Raw genomic sequence first — 1,299 nt, forward strand, 5'->3', positions numbered from 1 at the left:
TGTAATCCGATTAGTAAATTAATATATAAAATATGGATTGGAAAGAAAATAAAAAAAAAATGAAATGAGCACGCTTGGTGGGTTATAAGTAGACGTTGTAGGTTAGAAATTAAACTTAGAAAGACGTTGAAAGCAGAACCAAACTCGCTCCACTAAGCAACCTCTTTTCTTTCCCCCTTAATGTATAGACACAACAATAATAACATATATATTAATATTATATGGTGTGTGTATATATGTGTGTGTGTTACTTATAAGAGAGTTTGTTAGCCAAAACGTTTGCATCAATCGCAGGTGCAAGGTCCTCCCACTCTCTAACGGAAAACACTTTCCCATCTTCCCATCACACACACCATATATTCTCTTTCTCTCTCTCTCTTTCTTCTTCCTCTCTTCATTTATATATATCTATCTATATATTCTTTACTATATACTTTATCTCTTAATTATATATCATATCCCCTTTCTTTCTTAACATTCTTTCATATATAGCAAATTAAGGGAAAGGAAGAAGATTTAGAGAAGGGGATTAATAGGGGAGGGGGAGATTAATGAATATATATAATTAAATCAAATCAAAACCCCACTTAGCCTATCTTTATTATTTTATATTATTGAAGAATTAGGGCTTTTTGTATTCTTTGTTTTTGTTAATTGTGGAATTAGGGTTACAAAAAAATGTGTACTAGAGGACATTGGAGACCAGCTGAAGATGAGAAGCTTAGGGAGCTGGTGGAACGTTATGGACCTCATAATTGGAATGCCATAGCTGAGAAGCTCCGTGGAAGATCAGGTTTTTTTTTTTTTTTTCAATTATTATTATATGTCAAACTAGCTAGCTAACTAGTCAATTAATCTCTATAATAATTAATAATTCATCTTCTGTTCTTTTGAAATACAACTTTTATTCATGATGATTCATTCAACTGATTAAATAACACTTTGATCATCGGTTCATATAGATATTCGTACAGTAAAATATTTCTTCAATATTTATATATCTCTCAGTTTTTTTAATCAAATCTATAAAAGATAATTAATTAGTACAATATATATTTGATTCAATCTAATTTAAAACTCTACATACATATAGCTAATATATGAGTTTCACATAATTATAGTTAAACTGTTTGATGAGGAACATCAGACTGCTAATCATGTAATAAGTTCATTATAATTTGCTATTTTGAAATATCATTGAATTAAAACTGTTGTATAAATAGATATAAATTTAAAATTACATAAAAATAATTCAATAAGAATTATCATAAATTTAATAAAAAGAATACTATGTTCATA

General features: G+C 28.0%; 1 protein-coding gene across 1 annotated transcript in view; it reads left to right on the forward strand.

Annotated features, from left to right (window-relative positions):
* The window catches only part of LOC107642059 (transcription factor MYB52), a 3,935-nt gene continuing 2,843 nt past the window's right edge, over positions 208-1,299 (forward strand). Inside the window, exon 1 of the mRNA XM_016345383.2 lies at positions 208-793. Coding sequence (XP_016200869.1) covers positions 679-793 — 115 coding nt within the window. The 5' untranslated portion in view covers positions 208-678. The remainder of the gene's footprint in view (positions 794-1,299) is intronic.

The sequence above is a fragment of the Arachis ipaensis genome, chromosome B05 (genome assembly GCF_000816755.2).
Source record: "Arachis ipaensis cultivar K30076 chromosome B05, Araip1.1, whole genome shotgun sequence".
Classification (NCBI taxonomy): domain Eukaryota; kingdom Viridiplantae; phylum Streptophyta; class Magnoliopsida; order Fabales; family Fabaceae; genus Arachis; species Arachis ipaensis.